The 22,660-nt window shown below is 40.7% G+C and overlaps 1 protein-coding gene across 1 annotated transcript in view; it reads left to right on the forward strand.

Annotated features, from left to right (window-relative positions):
* Positions 1-658: 658 nt before the first annotated feature.
* LOC306978364 (proteasome activator complex subunit 4B-like) overlaps positions 659-22,660 on the forward strand; it is a gene marked incomplete at its 5' end in the record, with an annotated part of 102,309 nt that continues 80,307 nt past the window's right edge. Inside the window, 10 exons of the mRNA XM_079576887.1 lie at positions 659-846; positions 2,861-3,001; positions 12,574-12,690; positions 14,697-14,741; positions 14,889-15,038; positions 17,922-17,985; positions 18,721-18,795; positions 18,875-18,997; positions 19,824-19,916; positions 21,492-21,670. Coding sequence (XP_079433013.1) covers positions 659-846; positions 2,861-3,001; positions 12,574-12,690; positions 14,697-14,741; positions 14,889-15,038; positions 17,922-17,985; positions 18,721-18,795; positions 18,875-18,997; positions 19,824-19,916; positions 21,492-21,670 — 1,175 coding nt within the window. The remainder of the gene's footprint in view (positions 847-2,860; positions 3,002-12,573; positions 12,691-14,696; positions 14,742-14,888; positions 15,039-17,921; positions 17,986-18,720; positions 18,796-18,874; positions 18,998-19,823; positions 19,917-21,491; positions 21,671-22,660) is intronic.

The following is a 22,660-nucleotide window of genomic DNA, read 5'->3' on the forward strand; positions in this document are numbered from 1 at the left end:
CCCTCTCTCCCTTTGTCTTTTCTGTCAGCGTAGTATTTACTCTCACGAACAATTAATAAGTAAAAAAAAACGCAACATGCTACGATACCTGCAGTGGTGCTCTAGGTTTAATGCTTGAATGCCTGTTAAGCTGTCAAAGATGGGTTTGTGCCTCTCTTGGGACAGTCTGACAATAAAGATCGTATATCTATAGCCTATATCAAAAGACATATCAAGATTACAAAATGCAACAGAAGGAAAAGTATGCAATTGGATGCTGGCTATGGTGAGAACACTTAAAAAAGGACTAAACAAATACAGTGCAAGCCCTGGCACTGGCAGCTCAGTGACTTAACCTGCCTGCCGAGCCAAGCATACTGTGCCAGCTCAAGCGCTAGCAATTGGACTTCCATAAAAAGATCTCTGAAGAAGATGGTCATTGGTCAAACCTGGGCGCGAAAGGTGCAGTGACGCAGCACAGGTGACAGGTCGGAGCGGAACCGGTGAGCGCGCGCAAGGCTTAGGGTCAATTAGCTTGACATACTTTGCTTCAGTGATCGCCTGCCTTCCGCCCTGCGCACATGGGATTATGCCTGGCAACTTCCAAGAACAACCGCAGACTCGTTTGAAGGCATTCATCACTCTTAGATGCGCGCGTTCTGCCGGAAAGTGAGTCGAGATGACGGTGGATGCGGAGGGTTTTGTCGCGCAAAAGGAGATCGTCTACAATGCCCTGTTGCCTTACGCGGACCGTCTGGACGCCGAGGCCGATGTGCTCCTGGCGGAGATCAAAGCCAACCTGTCCCGGGCCGTGCTGGTCCGAGAGCTGTGGCCCGGGGCCGCCTTCTGGTGCAGGAAGCTCTTCTCGTAAGTGTTCAAGGGAAACATGCAGAAGATTTATTCAGTTTATTCATGAGCCATGGTGACCTTCACTGTAACACCATTTAATGATTTAATTAATTAACTAATTATGCGGTCCTGTTTGGCACAGTATGTTTGTGCATCGTGCTGACTGTGTGGTTGTCTACTTGCTTTGGGTTTATCTCACTCGTCCAGCTCTATATTCATTGTAAATTAGAAGTTTCATTAAATCACCATGGTACAGGTGGTAAAGCAATAACTGAGACGGTTGGTGGTTTAAACTCAGCTCCTGGTGCAGATCTCTTTCTGGAAAGACCTGGGGTGGCCAATGGCGCAGATTGGCAGCCTTGCTTCCATCAATCTACCCCCACCCCTGGGCAGCTGTGGCTTCAAAAGTACCTTACCACCACAAAGTATGGAGTGAATCACTATACCCTTAGAGACATTTGCAAACAGAAGCTCATTCAGCGCAATACAAGTGTAGGCCATTATTATCATGTTGGGAAATACTGGTCACTGACCCCATATTACAAAACTTTTAATTGGTTGATAGGTTGCTGATGTTCTAACAACCTTAGATTGAGGTTATGGGGTTCTTAAATTTGACCCCTGAAATACTGTACCGCCTTGGGAAGGCCCGATTCCACCGGAAGCAGGGGAGGACCTAGTTAGTACCTGGATGGGAGACCGCACAGGCTTCCTGTGCGAGTGGTTGCGGTGAGTTACAGTCTATGGCACAGATGTGTGTGCGCTTCTGTCAGTCCATCCCTGGGGAAACTGTGGTTATATACGTAGCTTATCACCACTGGCAATTGAGTCATTAAAAAATTGTGTAAGTAAGTAAGTAAGTAAGTAAGTAAGTAAGTAAGTAAGTAAGTAAGTAAGTAAAGTTTATTTCTAAAGCACTTCAAAATCACCAAGTGCGGTTCAAGAGAATAGGTAAAAACAAACAATAAAAATATATACGTATGTCAAATTAAAGTGACACTAGTGAAAACCCATCAACCAAAAGCTTTCTTAAATAAACATATCTTCAGATCCTTTTTAAAAGAGTCAACAGAGTCGGCCAGACGCAGAGACGGGCAGGGTGTTCAACAGTCTTGGGCAACAGACTGAAAAGACAGGTGTGAGGTGCTTTGGGTGACTTGTATCAAAAGCACTATACAAATAAGAGACCTTTCCCTTTCCCCTTCCCATCTTTCGATGCTGCTGGACCGACCCGTAAGGAGCGGTGGATGACCACAATGTAGCGCCTGGGGACCCATCTCCAGATGGTGAGCCAGGCTAATGGGCTGATTCACCTGGCAGGATGATTAACCTTTTGTGCATACTTTGGGTTGATGGAGGAAGCCAGAGCACCGAGAGGAAACCCATCCAGGCACGGGGAGGACATGCACGCTCCGAACAAACGGTCCAGGAACTTACACTGCCAACTTAGTTGTTGTCTTTGCGGGGGAGGACAGCTAAGGTTTCATGTTGAGACTAGGGGCATTCACTTGAGTTTGTGTGACTCAGAATCTCCACTGGTTCAGGAGCAGTGATTTCTGTTGCGGCCTTGCCTTTCTCAGATCAAAAACAATCAGTGAAATGTTGAAACGAGCACCATAACTGCAAAACAAGCTTCTGGTTTTGTGCACATAATCTACAAAAGAAATGTGTTGCTCTTAAGAGAAGGCTAAGAACTGTGGTCTATAATACGTATAATGAGAATGCCATAGATGCTAAAGATGCACTAACTTGAAAGCTTGTATTCATATTTTTTAAGAAAGAATTCTTGCACATATTAGAAAACGTTTAAAACAACAAGGTTGCCATATCTCAAATTGAAACAGTATTTATTTCTCATCCCTAATATGCCCAGATTAAAAGCTTTTAAAACACTAATCTTTACATAGATGTGTTATAAAGACAAAATTATGTAACTAACAGCTCTTATATTATCAATTACACTTCTTTATTTCTTAAGCTGCTTTGCAAAGAACATTTAACCCTTCCTCTTTTGACCATGTGTTTTTTTTAGGTATCTAAAGCTGTACGGCCGGCGCTTCAGCAAAGATGACCACATCCTATTTATCAAGTTACTCTACGAGTTGGTGACACTCCCGAATTTGGAGCCCTTCATGATGCAAAGCTACGCTCGCCTTCTCATCCAGCTCCTAAAGTAAGTTCATGTCAAAGCTCCCATGTTCCTAAGCTATCATCTGTACGTGGTAGTTTAAGCCTCCAATACAAAGCATTTCAGATTGAAATTGCCTTCACTAAAACACACCTCATGCTATTCACACCCTGCTTCAATGCTAAAAGTTACTGTTGAAAGCCTCCATCACACTTTGCACGGCTGCCAGCAGAGAGAGCCTTTTTTTTGTATGCTGTTATTGTGACATATTTTCCATTCATACATTTAAAGTTATTTAAAGTTTTCAAAATTGAAACACCATTGCAAAGAATAAAGCATATAAATAATAATGTATTATGGGATGTCCTTATCTTCTAAAGACATCGAACCTGTGCTTAAAGCTGCCTGAGGTGATGTTTTTTTTTATCATTCATATGCCCCAAAAGGAAGACCTAGGATTTGCCAGAGGGACTTTAAAGTTAGTTCACTGTCAACTTTCAGTGTTTGGGAAGCCCCAGGACAAAACAGCAGGAAACAGGCTTTGAATGTCATGCCTCACCTCTGCCGTCCAGCAGTGCGTGCACTAAAATTCAGGAAAATCTGCCCCCAAATATGATATGAATTGGCAACAAAAATCAGCTTTTACATGTTAAAGTACTTATTTAGTAGGGCTGGGACCATCACCTTTGTTGCGATACAATATACATCATGATACTGAGGGCCTGGTACAATATGTATGGAAATACAATATAATCTAATGCAGTTCTTGAAGCCTCTCTGCATATGCTGTAGTCAGGCTACAACCCCCCCAGTCCAAAACCGTTGGAGTTGCCCATTTCACATTGCACCAGCCCCTATGGCTCCTCCTGCAGGTAGTGGGTCCACAGAAGGACGGCCTCATGATTCTAACAGGGCCTGTTGGTCTCTCATAAGGGGCTTCTGAACCGCTCTGTGTCGGACCCGTCACCTAGGACCCGTTTGCCATGGGAGACCCTACAAGGGGCACAAAGCAACCGACAACAGAGCCCCCACGATCATTTGGGCGCTCAAACCCCTCCACCACGTTAAGGTGGCGGTTCCAGGAGGGGCCCGACAAATGTATCAATACATAAACATTATTGCTAAGGCTAATAAACTTTCATTTCAAACAAATAGAATAGAATAGAATTTTATTGTCTACCGAGGTAGAACTTCATCTTTGGCTCACCGACACATAAAAGCACAAGACTAGGGACAATGCAAACATTCCCAGTAGAAAAAATACATAAGAAAAAGAGACGTAGAAAAATAAAACAGAAACTACAATACACTGAAATGTAAGTGTTTTATGCACTTCTTTTATATTTGATGATTTTCAATGATTTTATTTGCTCAAATAAACTTATAACCTGGCCCTCTGACCAGACGAAGCTCTGGGTTAGGAACCACTGTAAAAATAAATATCATTTGTTATGATCATGGACAGCAATATTGTACCCTGAATTAATGGAATAAGAAAGCACTCGTGGAGTTACCAAAAGTTATAAACTAGTTATAAATTAGTCCAACCTTGAGTAAAATCTTCCTAAGTGCAAATGGCAGAGGCATTGTAAAAGTGCTGTTCTTTTGTTTAAACCAAGCAGTCCCAAAACTGGTATAAACAATACCAACTTAAAGTAAAAAAAACACAACAAAGACATATTGTGATGTCCCAGGCCTATTATTTAGAGAGAAGTGACAAACAAAAGACGTTTTATATGCGTGCTTCAATTTCACTTTTCGGGAGATCTCAAATATGGTGTTTTTTGCTATTGTCAAAGAAATTCATCCTTACGAGACGTTTTGGAGTGAAAATCAGAAAAGGAAACCAAACCAGGCGGCTTGAAGAAGATTTATAGATGTTGTGAAAGACGACATAAAGTGAGTCTCAGGACAGATGAGGTGTAGCAAAGAAAATGTAATGTCACAAAGATATTAAAAATTGCATGTGATTATCGGGAGCATATAGGTGTTGAAGGTGTGACTTGGTAAATCACACATTTGCGGAGAAAGTATTTAGCAAACAGTCACGGTGTGTTCTCATTACATGGTGAAACCTGCCTTTCCCTTGATTAGATTGTTCACTCTTTTTATGGTCTGGAAACCTGCCATTTCTACCGAGACTTGCTGAACAAGAAGGTTCTGTACTTGTTGGTGTTGTACTTGTAAGCGTTATCAGTCAAGTCAAACTACACAAAAATACTACGCAGCGGGGGGTGCAGGACAAAAGTCTCGTCCCTTTGTGCGAACCATCTTGGTGGGCCCAAATACACGTCTTTATTATCTGCATGATTTTAGGCAACACGCTATTGACTGCAGGCTTTTGGCAGATCCTGGCTGAAACAGTATCCTTTTGACCCCCCTCCCCCCCCCCCAGTCCATCGCCTCTGGCAAACACAGCGAAAGTCAATTATTGTTTTCACTCAATTGCAAATGTTTCTACCAAGTTATCATGCAGCATTGATGGAAAATGACTTTGCGCTATTCGGATTGGTACCAAATGCTGGATTTCATGCTAGATTTACTTTAACACAGACTGGAAATCAAATCCGGGACCCCTCTTGCTGTGCCTGAAAGTACAACTACTTTTCCACCTTGCCACCATCTACTACTATGTTTTTTTTTTTATAACATTTGCATACAGCCCCATTGGTTTTCCTAGACCACTTTCCTTTCCACAGAATACAGTTAGTAAATAACCCATAAAACGGCGCGCTGTCACTGTGGAATACACCGAAACACAACAGCCTAACACCGCGCCGCGTTTATTGCCTTTTAAGCTTGCCGGCCTATTTCGCGAGTCCCCTGTGCTTATGCTTTTTGATCCAATCTGCCACTTCTCAAAGCGACTGGAGGATACTCTGCCAGACGCGAAGCCATTTGTCTTCACTTGTTACCGCGATTTCCCACATCCATCAGAGAACAACATCGTAATGCGCTAGTCGTTTGTCGTGGCGCTTCGTTTTAAATTAAAGTGGAAAGATCTAGGGCTGAAGCTTATATTAAGTGCCAGGTCCCCAAAGCTGAGGGGATGAATTTGATACTTCGACAACATGAAGCCTGGAAGGAGCAGGAGGGGGGGGGGGGGGGGGTCTGCAGACCGGAGAGCACTGCGTATTCAAGACAGCAGATTCAGGCCCTTTGTTTTTTGAGATATTGGCGTGTGTCTATATTATGTCCTATGACGAGGCAGTAACAGAGCCCTCAAACCCCTAAACAGTTGCTTTTAACCAAATCAGCACCAAAAACATGGATATAAATGACTCTCCTAGAAATGTTTTAACTTGTCTTGTTCCAGCATCTGTATATAGAAAAAACAAATAGGCCAACAATAGAAGCAAACAATACAATCTGTAAAATAATGAACTTATAAGCTTCATAGATTTTCATTAAAGAGGGGCTATTATTCTTTTTTCAATCACATAGCAACAGTCTATAGCACACTACAATGATGAGGAAACCTTCTGTTGGTCTGTAAATGCAATAAATTAGAATAACTGCCTTGTATAAAATTGCTCTCTCAAAATGGCTGTAGTGAATGTCTTGAAATAGGCCCCTGTCTCTTTAAGAACCTCTGACCCTTTCCGACACGCCCCCTCCACACGCTGTCTGTGGCATCAGTGGGGAGGGGGTTCTGCTGAGGAGCAGTGATTGGTTACTCGGCTGGTGACGAAAGCTCGGAGGCGTCTCCAGGAGGTGGGGGCGTTCCTAGGAGGACTCAGGCAAGCCTATCCCTAAAATGGCTGCCATCAGAGTTTTTACAGATTACTCAAAAATACGTGACTGTGCCAAGGCGACACTTCAGGCATGTTTTTAATGAGGGAATGACATAATAACATGATGTAAAGCTTGAAAAAGTCGATTTTGCATAATACCCCCCCTTTAAAGGAGAATAAAAGAATCATGCAAAATCGACTTTTTACCACCACCTTAATGGAGTGCATTTTCTCCAGTTCGGCACTACCCAAATTTAAAAGCTTCTTGACTGGAGAGCTTACAACCTACTTGCCAATGTTAGAAAGCGCTTTTGTTGCTTTTTTGTTCCTTTTTTGTTGCTTTTATATCGCTTTTTAGTTGCTTGTTGTGTTTTCATTGCTTTTTTGTCACGTTTTTGTTGTGCTTTTGTCGACAGCCTTTAGGCCATTGCAATTCCTCATTTGAAAGCGAAGACCTTATAGTTTCTGAAAAAAAATATGTGTGAGATTTGTGTTTGCACAACTTACAGGTGGTGGATGTCTGGTAACTGGTTGACCATGTTTTAAAGTTGCTCCCTCATCAACAGCACTCCGCACCATGTTAGCATGCAGTTAGATACAAATGAAAACCTGTGTTTTTCGTTTAATACACACAATTGTCAGGGTGAGATGCAACCGACATGGCACTTGGTAGTGAAGAGACTTTTTCGTACACCAAAATGATTTTATAAGCACTGAGACAGTTCTGATCAAGGTGGCAAATGATAACACCAACGCAGGCAAAGTCTCAGTTTTAGTTCTGCTGGACCTGAGCGCTGCCTTTGACACAGTGGATCTTACTTCACAGATCAGAAAACTGGGTGGGAATCTCTGCTCTAAACTGGTTCAAGTCCTATCTCGAGGACAGGATGTACTTTGTTGAAATTGGTAACTGTGTCTCAGACAAAATTGCCATGACCTGTGGAGTCCCCCAAGGGTCAATCTTGGGACCCCTCTTATTCAACTTGTCCATGTTTCCATTGGGTCAGCTAATAAACAGCAATAATGTGTCTTACTGCTGCCTTACTTGCACTGTTGCCATCAACACAAAACTAATGACCAGCTAGACAAAGATAATAATGTTTTTGCAACGGGAAATCAAAACATGGATTTGGTTTAAAGCTTATATTTGGCTGCCTTTAGACCACATCTCCATGGAGACAAGCTGGAGACAAGCTGGAGACATCACCGATCCCAGTAAAGTTTTCTATGATAAAAATGCCTGTCACAAAATAAATGCCTGTATTATATTCTAATTATTAAGTGTAAAACAAAGGTGCCCAAAAGGAGATTTAAAGCAAAATTATGCAAGATATGTCCAATTATAAATGCTAGTAACATCTTTTATTGAGAAAACAGCTCATGTGAGACTTGCCATGCCATCCACGCTTGTATTCCGTTACATGATCTTCCAAACAGCAGATGGCACTGTCTTAAAAAAAAGAAGAGTCTTAATGTGGAGTCGTAAATCTACAGTCATAAATCTGCAGCCCTGCATGTGCTGTGCTCCAGTCTGCAGAGTCATAATTTTTGCCTGAACGTCCCAACAGTCCTGTTTTTTTTTTTATGCTTTCTCCGTCATTTGCCTGATTGTCTCGCCTTGTCTTCATTTTTCAAACGTCCCAGATGAGGGAGCCGAGGGTTGCTCGCCTTCAGATGGATGTGAGGGGAGCAGACAGGAGGAATGCAAAACTGGGGGAAATTGTGCCGTCATAGTTTCTACGAGGTATTCCAATATTTAAGGCATAAAAAATATGTGCAGAGTTCAAACTAAACAAGGTGAACGGAGGACAGGAGCCTGATGCGTGAGTCATCGTTTTTAAAGGTCAATTTGACTTTTTGTCCTAATGCTACCCATAACATCAGCAAAAAGCTACCTGCCTTGTTTTCATTTTGTTGCTATTATTGCATTAGCCAGAAAGCAAGTATTTTTGTTCAGTGTTGCGCTACCACACTATTCCACTCTTGCTGTATCTCTTAACTCATGAAAGAAATGTAAAAACTTTTCTGACTATAAGAGATTAAATTTATGTTCAATTCATCTGCAGATTATTTTTATGATTAACTGATAAATTGCGTGGCAGTAAAGGCGTATTTTTCCATGTAAAGCTAAAGTGGTGCCGCTTGAGGACGTGTTGATGGAGTAAACTTGGAGTGAATGTTTCTGGGAAGCTCTTGGTTTGCTCGAAGCTGCACATGAACACAAGCACTTCTTCATTTGAAAGCCAAGAACCTCCAGAGTTCAGAACTGGAAGCAGCACTGGCACTGAATGGGACTTTATCGGTGACAGGAGCTGGGATTGAGGAAGTTTATTTCCAAAGATATAGGGCCTGGCAACAGTAAGAGTGGAGCCCATTCTTCTTTCTGATTGGATAATTGTCCGGAGACACAGACAGACAATATTTTTGAAATTTACAATGTACAAAACACACACAAATTTAAAACCAAAGTAGTTTTCATCTGCATGTCATTTTTGCTCTTTTTTAGTCTTTGAGTGTGAAACCATTAATTGACTCTTGACTAAAATAGTCAACTCCTGTATTTCACTAATCGATTAGTTGACGATTACTCGGTTAGTTGTTTCAGCACAATTTTATCAGTACTTCTGAAAAACGTGTGAAACGTAAGTTAATTTGCATTTTGCCACCAAAGCAGTGGTTCTCTGATGGGTCGGGATCCAAAAGCCCAATGAGAGAGGACCCGATTATATATGTTTTTTAGTGGTAGTGCCTGTACTTTTTAAAGCAGAACAAAGTAACTCATGCCCCTAGAGGCTATAAGTGCCACTGCAGGCGCCGTAACATGTTATGGTTTTTTGCTCATTAATTGTCCGTGAGAGTAAATTAAATGCTGATCGAAAAGACAAAGGGTGAGAGGGATATTGTACATCCAATTAAACAATGGAGATATTTTTTTTTCACTCAAACTTGGCTGTAAATACTGTTTAAGTGGAGCTAGCCCACAGTTAGCTTTGCCCGTTAGCCTGTTAGCTTCTTCTTCGTGATTCCATTAGTGTGTATTGGGGCCTCCAACATGGTGCAGAAAAGCTACAAGTGTGGTTTTCTGGCCAAAGACACCAGGGAGAGATGAAAGACCCCCCAATCATCCCATCAACACTTGTATTACCCCCAGAGGGACTACGGAAAGGATTTATTAAGGTAAACAAGTTACTTTACTGCTTTAAAACAAAATTGAAACTTATCTGCTGCCCCACGTCCCAGCATGACGGATGAATATATTAACTTAATTAAGCAAGCGTTGCATTTTGTTAATCATGGTCTATTAGATTGCAATGTGATTTTGATTTATGCTCCAGCCCTAAATCTCTCACTTTCAAGTGAATCTAAAATTAAACTGTAGCAAACCTAACTGTGAGAAAATCCAAATTTACCCACTCTCACTCTATTATTCATAACCCCAAAACAGGCCACACCTGCAAATGAATCATGTCTTTGCTGTCAGTCCAGATCCACTTCAGTGCTCTCATATGAAATGCTGCTCTGTTCGCGGACAGCTCTGTGAGCCGCCTGTCATCGTCCTGCAGCCACGCTGAGAATTACTAACTCAATTTTCCATTACCATGTACACCACACTTACATTTCAAATTACAGCAACATGACATTAATATTTGCAAGCCTGATAAAATGTCTGATTAATAGTAAGGGTGAGTGGAATGGCAAAAAATTTGTATCATGATTTTAAGAGGCCGGAGGAAGAGGCCACTATCCCGCTTTAAGCAGCCACATGTGGCTTTTTAAAGCCTCTGGTGCGGTTCTTTTGAGCTTTCAACAAAGAGTAGGTGTAAATTTATGAGTGAATGGTACTATAGTGTTAGGCTACATGTGAAGCTCTCATTCATCCAGGGAGTATCCATCGTAGAAAAGCATAAATCATTGACTGGACTGTCCACACCAGACTTTTCTACGATGTTAGGCTACACATGTTCCAGAATGAAGGCAGTGACAAATGATTTGTTCAAATTTTGTATGCTTTGTATGCTTTGTTTCCGGATAAAAAATACTATTGTATCTCTTTTAAAATGAGCAAAATAAGCTCTTTTAAAGCAGTACCAAGCGGCCATTCGCGACACTGCAGGTGCTGTAGCATGTTGCGATTTTTTACTCATTAATTGTCTGTGAGAGTAAATACTACACTGACAGAAAAGACCAAGGGAGAGAGGGATGTTGCACATCCAATTACACAATGAACATATTTTTTTTCACTCAAACCTTGCTGTAAATACTTTTTAAGTGGCCCGAATCTGCAGTTAGTTTTGCCCGTTAGCCTGTTAGCTTCTTCCTCGTGATTCCGGAGGTGCAATACACATCAATCTCAACAATCATCCCATTAACACTTGTATTACCCCCAGAGAGACTTGTTTTTTTTTTTAATTAAGGTAAACAAGTTACTTAGTACTGCTTTAATATTAAATGTTGCAAACCCCTGACTTAGGCCCTAGATTGTGATTTCTTACAATTCATCTTACATTGCGTTTTATTATAGCAAACTTAAAGTTCTATACAGTAGCTTTTTGTAATGGCTCACACTTCACTCATGATTGAAAGCCTGTCCGCTTGTCTCCAGCACGAGCAGGCAAGAAAGTTTGGGAACCACTGAACTAGAAAAGTATTTTAAAAAAAACTCACAATATGACAATCTCTTCAAATTGGCCAATCGAACTTTCTGCTGAAAAGCGGGAGCGTCTGGGACACGGCTCACAGCAAATCATTTAAGCTCGTTACCGATCCAATCACAGACTCACTCAAATCCCGCATCTTTCAGAAGAAAAAGTGTTGCAGTTTCTCTTACTTGTAATTAAAAACATTAACTTGATTTGATGTGTTGATTTAGCAGAAGATGGCACTGTTTACTCTTCTGTGCGATTTTCATTTTCTTCTACTCGACATGCTTGTTTTAGTTTCGGTGAACCATGCGTTTGTCTGATTGGTTAATCATTTCCATCGGATCTGGCAGAGAAAAAACCTGGACTCAGACTACGCGTCTAGAAGCAGTGAATAAAAACACCATTTATGCTGATTTAAAGAGAGGGTGTTATGCTTTTGGCAGGTATTTGGCGATCATCTCTCATCATTCATCACTATATTGCACTTTGTTGCTTAGAAAATGCAATATTGATCTAAAACAGCTCTTACTGATAATAATAACTCAGCTGACAAACCTCCTCCCACCTCCCCGTCCTCTTGCTCCCCTTCACTTTGCAGCTGTTTCAAAGAAGAGAAATAAAATCTGTGCGCCGGGAGTGGCTGCAGTGAAGCTATGGCGAGTGCTTTTACCCTGCGATGAAAGGATTGAGCTTAGCAAGAGATCGAGCTTTTTGAGAAAAGGAGGAGCTTTCTCTTAGCTGCCACCGTGCTGCTACGTATACGCACTGGGATAGATTCAAAGATTACTCAAAGATGCGCTAACGTGGTAAAAAGTCATTCTCCATATAACCCCCCCCCCTTTTTAATTTACATCCAGTTCATTATCCACTTCTTAATTATTGCCCTGATGTTTAAATGTCCAGATGATTTAAAATGCCCACATACTGTATATTCACCCATTTGTTCAGTATATACAGTTGCGTTTTAATATTATAGGCAATAACTTTCAAACTTAAACCACACTAATGACATTTTTACAACACTCTCTGCTCATATTTAGAGCCTGGATATTAGTGGAGGGCACTGACTGTAGCAGCATTAAAATTTCACTTTGATTTTTAATTAGGAGGTTTTAAACATTGTCAGGTTCCCCCCGCAGCCATGGCAACGCTCGTTAAGTAGATGGACATTGGTTAATTAACGCTCTCGCTCTTCCTTTTTTTTTTTTTTTTCTCCCCCACCCCTTCTTTTCTTAAATAGGAAGAAGGAGCTGCTGTCCCGGGATGACCTGCAGTTGCCATGGAGACCGCTGTACGACCTTTACGAGAGGGTGGTCTACTCCAAAACGGAGCACCTAGGACTGATCTGGTTTCCCAAGTAAGACATGGCTTTTTAACGTGAAGATTAAATAAAGGTTTTTAGTGTTTGTAATAGTTTCTCAATGAGTTTTGATCCATAACAATAGCCGTGTTTTGTATAAACATGAAGCGGCCCAGTTTTCTAACCCATAATCCATCACCGGATCAGTTCTTACCAGTGCTGCGCTCAAAGTGTGTTCATCACGACGCCATAAACTTAACCTCTTAACCCCCACCTGAACCGAGCACATTTTCTCCAGTTTGGCTTTACCCAAATCTGAAAGATAGTTGGAAAAATAGCGACAAAAACGAGACTAAAAAGCCACAAGAGGACCAAAAAAATCAATAAAAAAGTGACGGAAAAGCAACAAAAGAGTGACAAAAAACAAGATGAAAATGCAACAAAAGAGTGACAAAAAGTGAGACAAATACGAGGCTAAAAACACAACAAAAGAGTGACAAAAACAAGATGAAAATGAGGATGAAAACACAACAAAAGAGTGACATAAACAAGATGAAAATGCAACATAAGAGTGACAAAATAAGACAAAAACAAGATGAAAATGCAACAAAACAGTGACAAAAACAAGATGAAAATGCAACAAAAGAGTGACAAAAAGTGAGACAAACACGAGGCTAAAAACACAACAAAAGAGTGACAAAAACAAGATGAAAACGAGGATGAAAACACAACAAAAGAGTGACAAAAACAAGATGAAAACGAGGATGAAAACACAACAAAAGAGTGACATAAACAAGATGAAAATGCAACAAAAGAGTGACAAAAAGTGAGACAAACACGAGGCTAAAAACACAACAAAAGAGTGACATAAACAAGATGAAAAACGTAGCAAAAGTGTGACAAAAAGTGAGACAAACACAAGGCTAAAAATACAACAAAAGATTGACAAAAACAAGACGAAATTGAGAATGAAAACTCAAAAAAAAAACTCAAAAATGAGACAAAACGAGGATGAAAATGCAACAAAAGTGACAAAAACGCGAGTGAAAAGTGGCAAAAATGCAATGGAAAAAAATCTCAATAAAAAAGTGACGACAACACAGCAACAAAGCAAGCATAAATATCCGTTTAGATCCGTTTTGTAGGTCTTAGCTTTCAAATGAGATGCTACACTGGGGCTGTAAGCTCCAGTTGAGAAGCCTTTACATTTATATAACGCTGAACTGGAGTAAATGCCCTCGGTTAAGGCCTGGTTTAAGAGGTTCAAACTTGTTCTACTGAATGCCATTCCCTCTGCTTCCTGTAGAAGGCGCTCCAGGACAATTTGAAATCCTGACCAGCCCAGTTTTTAACTCCTGAAATGTAAAATATCAAAAGAATGTTTTCTTATCCTCTGTTATGCATGATATAAGCTAGCTTGATTCGTTTTATGAGGCTCTCATCAAAGTTTTGCTCAATTAAAGAAGTTTGGCGAGGTTGAGTCAGCAACAAGCGCACACAAAGAGATTCGTTTGTTTGTTCAACCTCGCTAAGCAAATAAAGCCATAATTCCATGAAAAAAAAAAGTTCTATATTCTGCTATAAATCATCAAACAAATACATACTTTTCTAACTTTGTTCCATTCTTCAAAAATCATAACGGAAGTAAAGTTGGCTAATTGTATTTTCTATTACTCAACAAATAAACCCTTTTCCTAGATTTCCTCATAATTCACTGTGTTTACTCTGCGATTCATCATAAGCATAATTAGCTTTTAGTTCACTTTTCATGCTTGATTAAGACAATTACATCACTGCTGAAGCTGAACATAATCCCGTTTACTTTTGTATGTATTTATTTCTTTAGGAAGAGTTGCAGAACGTCGCATCCTTGTTTCTTTTTATTGCATTCTTCTGTTTGTTTCACATTTAGTAGTACAGCAATTAGCCTTTTTGTGCCTGTAATTAGAGAGTTCAGTCCACTATCATCGGCCATTTGTTCATCATTAAAAAAAAAATACCCAGTAAATCCCATGTAATCTCATATTTAGTAAACAGTCTCTCTTGCTCTCCTTGTTTCGCAGTTCAGTGGACCACATTCTGAAGGCTTTGGTTAAAAGCTGCCGACTGTAAGTCCCTGTGATCGTGTAATTTGTACCACGGATAATCCCCGCACTTTGATGTTTACTGAAGTTGTGTACAGCATTTTAATCAGTGGTGCATGTTTCCCCCTCGTCTGCCTGCCTGCCTGCCTGCCTGCCTCTCCCCCTCTCTAGGTATTTCCCAGCTTCTTCCACTCAAGAGATGCTGGACGAGTGGCGCCCCCTACTGTGCGTGTTCGACGTGGCCATGCAGAAGGCAATAAGCAACATGGAGCTCTTCTTGCCGACAATCACGCCCGTGGAGGAGCACTCTCAGGGCTTCCAGTAAGTCGGGCCAAGTTTAAAATACACTTCAGTGATGTGCGCCAAAGTGCTGGAGCCGCCAATGCCAAAACAAACACAAATGACTCATGAAATTTAAGTATAAAGAAAGGCTTTTGTTTATTGACATGCCGTGAAAAGGTAAAGCACTTTTGGGAACTAAAGCTTGTTCTCTTCAGCTGTAATCAATTTCTATTTTCATAAGGTGATTGACTTGGCATTTGGAACCTGGCTGTGTCTCGTCAAAATGGCAACGGCTGTTAAGAGTGTGCGGTAATCTTAAAGCGAGTGAGAGCTGTGGCACCTGAGATTTGAAATTGAGCTGCTTTTTTTAGCTTTGTCATTGCTGTCTAGACCCCTTCGAGACCTGGTGCGCAGAATGATTGGATCATATTCCACCGTTTTATATTAACCCTGTCATGCATTCAGGGATAAAACGTTTAGCCAGAGCCTTTAGTAATGACTTTGTAGGCCTTATTGTTGAGCTAGAATCTTGATCAGGAGAACTCAGCTGGAGGGATAAGTCTAATGCATATTTAGAGATGATGAGAGAAGCCGGAGCACCTAGAGGAAACACACCCAGACAAGGAGAGAACATCAAACTCTACTGTATATTTTTCAGCTTATTTATATTACACTGTTAATATGCTTCTTATTTCTTAAATTTTATTCATGGGCATATACAAATAAAGAAGCTGTGTTGGTATGTGCTAGTCTGTAGTGTAGATCAGTGGTTCTGGTTAATACTGAAAAAGCATAGAAATGGTGCTACCTGAGTCTGTTGACAGTATTTTGATTGTTTACTATCATATGCATCTTTCTTTTGGCTCATTCAATGCTTATTCAACAATTATTGGTATTTTACATTAGATATTACTCATTTGAAATTGTGCACCATAGCATATTTGTAATTATTCATATTTAATACAGTGTTTAAAAATGTTAAAATTATGTATTTTCCTCCTCCTGTATGTATGTACCAGCAATGTCCAGCAATGTGTGGAATGAGCCCAGACCTGTTCACCACAACTGCCTCTAAAATCCCGCACCGTCACTCAAAAAGTTGTTTCTTCGAGTCCGAAGTGCCGTCATGCGCGAGCTTAATATAGAAAGTGTAATTACATGTATGACCTGAGGTGGCAGTAGTGAGTATAAAATGGCCAACTTGCGTCTAGCCCCTTTCAGATGATTTGGTCACTGATTGCTTTCTTAAAAGGTGCATTATGACACTTTTTGATAAAGTTGATATTTGTGCGTAGTTGACCTTGTAGTGACCCAGTGGCTGTATGAGTGGTCAGCATGGGGCCTTTACTTGCGATCACAGTGGTCTCTACAACACTACAGGGTCAATTGTTTTGTAGGGTTTTCTGGGGGAGGGACGAACAGAAGTGAAAACCTTCCAAACGATTGATCCTGGAGCGTTTTAGAGTAAGTAAAGGCGCCATGCTGACCCCTCATACAGCCACTACAAGGTCAAATACACACAAATAAACATAAAAAGTTGCATAATGCACCTTTAAATCTCTTTTTAACCACTTCACCCCCACCGAAAATAGCGACAAAAACGAGAAGAAAAGGCAACAAAAAAAGCGTGAAAATGAACCGATGAAAGTCTGACAAAAAAGGTGACAACAAGAAAGGGACGGTAGCACAGTGGTTAGCTCTCGGACTTCACAGCTAGAAGGTCCCAGGTTCGATTCCCATCTGTGTGGAGTTTGCATGTTGTCCCCGTGTCTGCGTAGGATTCCTCCGAGTACTCCGGTTTCCCCTACAACAGAAAACATGTATAATAGGTGAATCCTCTAGCCAGGTGATTCTGGGCCCTGCCGTCGCCCAGTGCTCCTTACGGGTCGCCCCAGTGGCATCGAAGAATGGGTCAAATGCAGCAAAAAGTGACAAAAACGCAATTAGAAAGTGGCAAAAATGTGACGGCAATAAAAGATTTAGACCCTATAGGCTGTAAGCTCCATTTCAGAGAAAATGTGCTTGGTTAAGGCGGGTGGTAAGAGGTTAACCAGGAAAGCTCACTCTGAGATTCAAAATCTTTTTTACAGGGGAGTCCTCCTGGCCCCATGTTTCTAGTTTTCAGGAATCCCAGAGCGCTCGTAAGAAACCCACGCAGACACTAACTGAACCGGCTCTCCACACAGAAAGACCCAGGATATTTCAAAGATAACGGCTAAAAGTAGTTTAGTATTTAACCTATATTTCCGATTGCGTTAGACCTACTATTAATAACGTCAGACTTTTAGAATTTCTAACCTAACCAAAGTGTCCAAAGGGATGACAGACGATAAAATGTGAACTCTGCAGGGGGCCTTTACTTTGTGAAATCATTTTTCTTCCTAGAAGTGTCTAGGAAAGTCTGCTCCCCCTTCGTGGTTTGGTTCCCGGTGTCTTCCCGGTGCTGACTACATTCTTCACTATATTTGCTCTTTGAAAACCTATTTGTCTGGGTCTGTTGGACGCTGTTGGACTCATCAGCGATTTCTGTGCAGTTTCCACAATGCATCATCTTTAATGCCCCATTTTTCCATCTCTCTTTTCTGAGAGCCGGCAGGAGAGAGAAGAAGAGGCTGTTTATTCTGTGGGAATTGGAGATTTGAAGTGGGGGAATTTACTCACTGCAGACACTTGTATCAATACATGTTTGGATCAGGCATAACATTATGACCACTTCCATTTTAGAGGGCAGTCATGTGGTTGTTCAGTATATAACCTTTTAGTATGTTACATCTGTGTATTTATCATCATCCACTTAAAAACGTGACCTCAGATGGCCCACTTAATCATTTTTGTTTTGTTTTTGGGACTCTATTGACGAAGACTGACCACCAGAAGCAAAAGAATGATTGGATCTAATATCATTGGTTCTTCTTCTTTCAGATTGTGGTTTGATGAATTAATGACCCTGTGGGTGTCAGTGCAAAATCAGCCAAGTTGGGAAGGGGTAAGTGTTTGAAACTCAATGTTAAAAACATATCCTTGTGCACCCATTAATGCCAAGAGTAACAATAACAGCAGTGTAGCTTATGTGGGTATGTGTCTTTCTGTAATTGATGTAATTGAGCATAGAAGTGCAATAATAACATTTGTATGGGCTGTAATTGTTATTGTTGGGCACCAAATTGCCTTGTCTATTGGAAATGAAATGGAGACAAAATGCCACTGTTGCGAACTATAAGCATAATAACATGCAACAAAACACACAGGCAGCTTGTATGCTTTTTAACACTTAATTTTAAAGGTGTAGAAAAAAATAGTTTGGGAATTGTAACAGCAAATGTACAGTGATACTATGGAGACAAAGCGTCATGTGTTATTCAAATGAAAACCATATTCTCGACACTGTAGTGGAGATGTTTTTACGGTGTTATTGGCCGTGTCTGTCTGCCTCTGTGTTCAGATAAGGGTTAGTGATTGAGTGAGTCCTTTGCTCAACACTCTGCACTTTATCCCAGAGGAGCGAGAACACCTTACTTTAATACCTTTTCGTAGCTATATGCACCTGTAGAGGGGATCGACTTGCATCCTTTTCAGAACCCACAGGTTTTCATACCGAGTGTCGAAACCAACAATAACACATTTCTCCTGTTGCATGCTTAAAATAACCCGTTATATCTTTTTTATGTGAATTCACTCTGAATGTTTTTCTTATGAATCGCTTGTGTACTTTTTCCTGCAGCACCTTGTGAACCTGTTTGCTCGCCTGTCCAATGATAACATCGGCTATGTGGACTGGACCCCTTATATCCCCACAGTGAGTCATTACTGGGGATATCTGCGTCTGTGAATGTATTTAGACCTGCATGTCATCATCTTCCCTCTGTTTTATTTAGATTTTCACCAGGATTCTGCGCAGTCTTAATCTCCCAGTTGGTGTCAGTCACATGGTCACTCCTCGATATCTGACCAACACATATGACACCGGGCATTTAGTGCTGTGGATCACGGCTCTGCTGGTATGTTTGAGGCTTTTCTTTACATTGACAAATAAATAAATAAATAAATAACTGTTCATGTATAGCACATTTATAACAACGGTAGGTGCCCAAAGTGCTTCACATACAAGCAAAAGACACAATACCGACAAGAAAGAGGAAACCCAAGTCATTTTGTTTTGTTTAAAGGGCTAGATGCAAGTTGGCTATTTTATACTCACTACTGCCACCTCAGGTCATACATGTAACTGCAGCTGACAGTGCAGGATTTTAGAGGCAGTTGTGGTGAACAGGTCTGAGCTCATTCTACACATTAGGACATTACTGGAACATGTAGGGGGAGGAAAATACCTAATTTTAACATGTTTAAGCTCTGTATAGTCCCTTTAAATGTCTAGGGCCCAAGTGGCATCGAAGCATAAGGACCTCTCAGTCATATATTACATAAAAGTAACTCTTTGGATAAAAACTGTTGGAGACCGTTGCTATACACTGTTTAGTGCCAGATAGAGTTCACTACTTGACATGCTCCTTCTCATCAAAGCCTGAGCTGAAAGTTACTATACAAATATTGTCAATCATCAGAGAAGTGCCCAATCTTCTCTTAATGTAAATGTAGCACATACTGCACGATATAAAACTGATGCTCATATTTATCAAAACACTGAAATGTATGTGTTCACTTCAAGTCAAGTTGAATTCAAATTTAAATCTTGAGTGGCGTGGCCCTATTGTCGGCCTAAGTGCTCCCAGTGGAGAAAAAAAAAGTCTATAGAATAAGATGCTGATGAGTAAACAGACGTTTGTGTGTAGATTGCTCTTTTTAAAGTCACTGTGAACCTTTCAGGGTGGTCCGGGAAACCCCGGACAGAAAGAGTTGACCTGCCTCTTCAACAGCATCGCATCCTTCTACCATCCGTCCAATCACGGGCGCTGGCAGGTAATGCTCTTTTCCTCTCCCCCTCCTCTCTCACCCCACACCTTCATAAAGCCTGTGTGGAGTGTATTTCCAGCTGCTTGTTGTCCCATCGCTTTGATTTATAACCTGTCATTCAGCCCTTGGCCGGCCGTCTGTGCTCGAGCAGCTCAATAATGAAATGCAACTCCTCGAGAAGCCAATGATTTCACACTTTAGTTCAAGTGTGCCACGGCTTCACAATATAAATACAGTCACATTGTTTTATATTGTGTTGTAACAGCATTAAAAGTAATTACATTAATTATGACACAATTAAGGCCTTAAAAGTCATTATAAAGCATTACATTAGATTCAAGCTGGCATTAAATCTAAATTTCTAAGAAAATAAAAATGTCCCTTAGAAGCTTGTGACCCACTGATTATTGTACTGCGACCGACTTTTAGCTGAAGTTCTGACTGAAATTTTACAAAATCGTTTGCTCCTCCGTTTGATTGATTATACAGTCAGGTCCATAAATATTGGAACATCGACTCAATTCTTATGTTTTTGGCTCTATCAACCACCACAATGGATTTCAAATGAAACACCAACGATGTGCTTAAACTGCTTTTCTGACTTTCAGCTTAAATTTGAGGCTATTTACATCTAAATCGGATGAACGGTATAGGAATTACAACCGTTTTTATGTGCGCCTCCCACTTATATAGAGCCAAAAACATAGAATTGAGTCGATGTCCCAATATTTATGAGCGTGACTGTATGTTTACAAATCTTACTAAATGAAATATGCTAAGATTTTTGCATTTGTGGCATTAAAAATGTAGAGTTTAGGCATCAAATAAGCATTGAAAAGCATTCAATTTGACTTCCTGCCACCAGTAGAAACCTGCCATACTGAACTCATAACTTAGTCCTTCCATGAATGACTGAGCCTGCACAAACACTACTTTGCATAGGCAAAAGTAGAATATCCATAATTGTTGTTCAGCCATATTTCACCAGTGAGAATTAAAGAAGAACTAAGTAATTTGTTTAGCTTAATAAATCCTTTCCTTTTAATCTCTCTGAGGGTAATTCAAGCGTTAATTGGATGATCGGGGGGTCTTTCTTCTCCCCCTGGTGTCTCCTGGTGTCTGGTGGCCAGAAAACCACAATTGCAACTTTCCTGCCTCCGGGTCGGAGCGACCAATACACACTAATGGAATCATGAAGAAGAAGCTAACATGCTAACTGAGCTAAGCTAACTGCCTGTTAGCTTTGCTTGTGTTTACAGCAAAGTTTGAGTGAAAAAAATCATCTCCATTGGATGTACAATATCCCTCTCTCCCTTTGTCTTTTCTGTCAGTGAGTGTAGTATTTATTCTCACGGACAATTAATGAGTAAAAAAACGCAACATGCTACGACACCTACGACACCTGCAGTGTAGTTACTTTGTTTTGTTTTAAGTGCTTAATCTCACTAATGTTCATGAGCGAACATGTGTTTACCTTTTTTTTCTTAAAATGGCCATTTCACAGGTGCAAAACTCTGCAGGTTTCAAAACATCTTCACCTTCATCGCTGTTTTCACTATATTTTTCTGCGTCTGCTTGTAGTCTCGTCTGATGCGTCTTCTTCAGCGGTTGCCGGCGTGTGTGGTCCGGCGCGTGCACCGTGAGCGCCACGCCACCCCCTGCTGGATCACGCTGGTCCCCGAGTGTCAGAGACTTACTGACGAAGACCTGAGGCAGTTTACACAGAGTCTATCTGGAGCCGCCCTCCTGGCCATGTACAGGTAATACAGTTTAGAGAGGTTCATGCTGGCTGTCTATTCGTCTAAGTGCCTGTGAACATTTGGATTTAAATGTGCACAAAAGAAAGTTATTTTACGCGCTTTTCTATTGTGTTTGTTTTTTCAACTGGGAGGAAAAATCCACTGTTTGCTTTCCTTAAATTTTAAATCTTCAAATTATTTTTGACCCATCGAGTACATTTACATCTGAAAGACCAACCGCAAAAGCTAAAACCACTATTCGCTTGGGGGGAAAAAAGCCATTTGGAGAGGAAGTTGTTGCCAATTTTTTTAAAATACACCCCTGGCTGATCTCATGAAAAGTATTAGCACCAAACTGTTCATATTCTGGCACAAATAAAGCGCGCAGGTGCAGCAGTGGGAGGACTGTGAGAGCTTTGTTTCGCAGCAGGGCTTTAGGAGTAGGCTTATTATTACGAGGATAATGCCGAACATTTATCTGCATCATTCAGTAGCCGCCACATGGATGATTTTAACACCAGATCCCGACTGCGTATTTGGCACCTTTTTTTTCTCAGGGAGTTTTCAGCCTTATTAAACAATGTGTAATTTAGCCACTCTTTTCCACACAGTTACCCAAGATTGTAACCATTCATTTTACTGTGATTCAGAACATTGGTTGTGCACAAATGTGGTTAACTTGATTGAAAGTCATTTTATCATTCGATGTTTATCAAGAGCATTTACAATTACTTTATCATCTCATTTCAATGGTTTGTGGCTGGATTTGACGCATTTTAAAGGCAGCTGTTGTGGAGTAGTGCGGGGGTCTCGAACTCAATTGGAGCAAGAAACAAACAAACAAAACACGTTTTTGGCCACAGTCTGAAATGGAGTTTTCTTCGGCTATATGACTGTATAGAGTCTAGTTTATACATCAAAAAGTAGTGCTGTTAATAGACATTTTTAATTAATCACACTTTTGAGATTTGATTAATCTTCATTTCAATGTAGCGGTTTTCATTATTAAAA

Source organism: Gobius niger (assembly GCF_951799975.1).
Source record: "Gobius niger genome assembly, chromosome: 19".
In the NCBI taxonomy this organism is placed as follows: domain Eukaryota; kingdom Metazoa; phylum Chordata; class Actinopteri; order Gobiiformes; family Gobiidae; genus Gobius; species Gobius niger.